The sequence below is a fragment of the Clarias gariepinus genome, chromosome 6, assembly GCF_024256425.1.
Source record: "Clarias gariepinus isolate MV-2021 ecotype Netherlands chromosome 6, CGAR_prim_01v2, whole genome shotgun sequence".
NCBI lineage: Eukaryota > Metazoa > Chordata > Actinopteri > Siluriformes > Clariidae > Clarias > Clarias gariepinus.
Window position 1 is genome coordinate 40,384,429 of NC_071105.1, and position 3,072 is coordinate 40,387,500.

Consider the following 3,072-nt stretch of genomic DNA (forward strand, 5'->3'; position numbering starts at 1 on the left):
GGCAGATTTGGAAGCAGAGATACTTCGCTCCTTCAGAACGGACATCGCGGAGGTGATTAAATCTGAGTTGAAAAATGCGCTTGCTGACGATTTCAACTACCTTAAAAACAAAATGCAGGCGGTTAAGGCCGAAATTATAAACAATACAGCAGCGATTCACTTCGAGATAGATCAAATGAAAACCACGATCAAAGAGGTGGAAAGTGGACAGTTAACATGGTCAGACGAAGTAAATAGTCTACAGACTGTGGTAACAGACTTAAAAGCAGAGGTGACGGCGCTGAAAGGAAAATGCGATGACCTGGAGGGAAGGATACTTGGAGTAGCTGAGACGGATGGGTCAAGTTCCACCGGGTCGGTTGCTAGGCAGCTGAGGGAATCGCTGCACTTGGAAAAAGATGAACTTGTGGATTCGTTCCCATAGAAGCTTGGGCCATCATAGCTAAACTTCAATACTATCAGGATGTGGCGGAAGTTCTGAAGCGCGCGCACGCCTGAGCTCCGTTAAGATACAATGGGGAATCAATCGCCATCTTTCCGTATTATACGGCAAACGTTGCTAAGGCCAGGGCTGCGTTCACAGAAGTCCGAAAATTATTGCACAATCGTCAAGGCGTCCATTTTGGTATCTTGATCCAGCAGCATCCAGCAGCTCCGTGATGTCATTATGGAGGAGTGGAAGAGGATTTCAGCAACAACATGTGCAGCTCTGGTGAAGTCCAGGTCCAGGAGGATTAAGGCTGTGATGGATACAGAATATGGACACTTTGGATACAGTTTTGACATGTTTACTTAACGTGTACTCATTTTCGTTGCCAGTTATTCTGACAATAAAGTCTGCATGGTGAGTTATTGTTAGAGGACAGTAAATCTGTACTGATATACAAGCTGCACATTGACGACTCCAAAGTAGATCCAAATTGCATTTCTAGTATTGTATGTATGTATTGTATTTTTATCACTTTTGTGAGATACTGTATGTGTCAATTGCGTTAATATGCTCTGCGAAGGTCTCTACTTCCTCACTCTTATTCTTCACCCAAGTGTCATCTGCATATCTGAAACAAGCAGTCCCTGAGAAGGAGTTAAATGCTTTCTTCTCCACTTCCTCCATGAATAGATTAGTCACCATAGGTGACACTGGGGAGCCCACAGTACCGCCATGTTTCTGTCCGTCAAAGTCACCTCTGTAAGTGAAGCAGGTGGTGTTAAGGTATAGATCCAGGAGAGAACAGATCTGGTCCAGGTTTAGGCTGCTTCTAGTGGTGGGGATGCTGGGAAAGAGCAATGTAACATCAAAGGAAACCATGGTTTTCGCGACATTCAGTTTCATGACGCTTCAGGTCATCTTCAAAACGAAATCTTCTAAATTCTGGATATGGTGGTCAGCGTGTCCCACCAGTGGTGCGAGAATAGTTGCAAGGAATTAATGCTGCTGACTATTGGTCTGAAGGGGGGCTCCGTCTTTGTGTATCTTGGGAAGTCCATAAAGCCAAGGAGTGGTTACTCCTTGCCCATAGAGAAAGAGAAGAGTGGACAGATGGTTTGAGAGAGGGGTGAAAGAAGTGTGTAGGTGGAAAATCCTTCTCGCAACAGAGGTCTTAGGCTCAACCCATTTTCCATTTTTCATGCAGCCTTTTCATCCATCCCAAGAAGATCAAGACCTTTTCCCTAATCTCTCTCTTTTGGTGTTTCTTCTAATCAGTTCTTTCTCCTACTCTACCCTTCTCCACTGTTCACATCATTTTTATAATAACAAAAATATTTTGATTGAGTAAAACATTCGACAGCAGACAAATCAGAGGGAAAAAGAGAGGAGGAGTGATAAAGGGAGTTATAAGAATATTGTGTGTGTGTCTGAGAGAGAGAGAGAGAGACTATGTGGTGATAAGTGAGAGTGGTGATGGTAGTGATCCTCTCTCATCTAGCAGAAATGCAGAGGGAACAGAGCAGCACTGAGACCTCGTTAGTCATGTTCGTTATCGTTCTCCTGTTTACATGTTGATATAATTGCAGTCCATGTTTTGTTTTTCTAACTCTGCCTCGCAGGCAGACATCGATTTATCATCTAACCCTAGTTCTTCAGCGGAAACACTTCCTAAACCCAGAGCCCCGATCCACTGAGGCACTGTATCCGGTCCTGGATGAGCTCCAAACCCCTCGGTATTAGCGTCACTGCAGTTTATATTCAGCTCTTAATCCTGAGAATAAACATTTCTTCCTACATCTTCTCACGATTTCAAAGACTGCTGGCCTTCACCCAGCGTCAGTGTATCAGAGACCCGGAGCACCTGGTGAGGCCGAGCACCTGGTCTGACTCTCGTCTCTGCAGCGCTGAGGATTCTGACTGATGCGGGGAGGTTTATTTACTTACCATAAACATGGGAGAAGAAGCTACACACACACACACACTGATTCATTTCATAGCAATACTTTATTGAACGTAGAAATGCACACAAACATTTTTAAATCCGTATAAACCCAAAAATGAGACAGACGAGACAGGAGCCTTCAGCTTTCCACCGTCTGGGACAAAAGAACTGCTGAAATTCAACATGACTCATGTGACAGGTGTGTGTGTGTGTGTGTGTGTGTTTGTGTGTAGGACTGAACATGATCCAGAACTAACACACTCAGGAAGGACAAATAGACAGGAAGTGGAGCAGAGTAGCAATTTATCCTCTTACACAATCACGAGAAAAAACACACCGTGTGGGAGCGATACAGAGCGCAAACAGGACCGAGACTTGGGTTTACAACACACACACAAACACACACACAAAGTTGCTTGTAAACATGGCTCTGGATGAAGCGCGGTGCAGCTGGAGGAGAGAGAGAGAGAGAGAGAAAGTGTGTGTGTAGGGGGAGGGGGGGGGTGTTGTGGGGGTGGCATGGGTGTGTTTCAGCCCAGAATGAGGGAGGATTTGCCCCCAGGAGGGTTTCTGCGTCCTGGAGGATTATTATCAGAAGACACACTCGGGCCAGATTTCTCCATCTGAGTCGCCTCCACTTCCTCTACTGCCTCAAACGCCTCCATCATTTCTGTAAGGCAGAGAAAATGAGAAGTTTTAC

At 45.2% G+C, this 3,072-nt stretch overlaps 1 protein-coding gene across 1 annotated transcript in view; it reads right to left on the reverse strand.

Moving 5' to 3' along the window:
• Nucleotides 1–2,415: 2,415 nt before the first annotated feature.
• jpt1a (Jupiter microtubule associated homolog 1a) overlaps nt 2,416–3,072 on the reverse strand; it is a 10,289-nt gene continuing 9,632 nt past the window's right edge. The window contains exon 5 of the mRNA XM_053498942.1: nt 2,416–3,042. Within this exon, the coding sequence (XP_053354917.1) occupies nt 2,903–3,042 (140 nt within the window). The 3' untranslated portion in view covers nt 2,416–2,902. The remainder of the gene's footprint in view (nt 3,043–3,072) is intronic.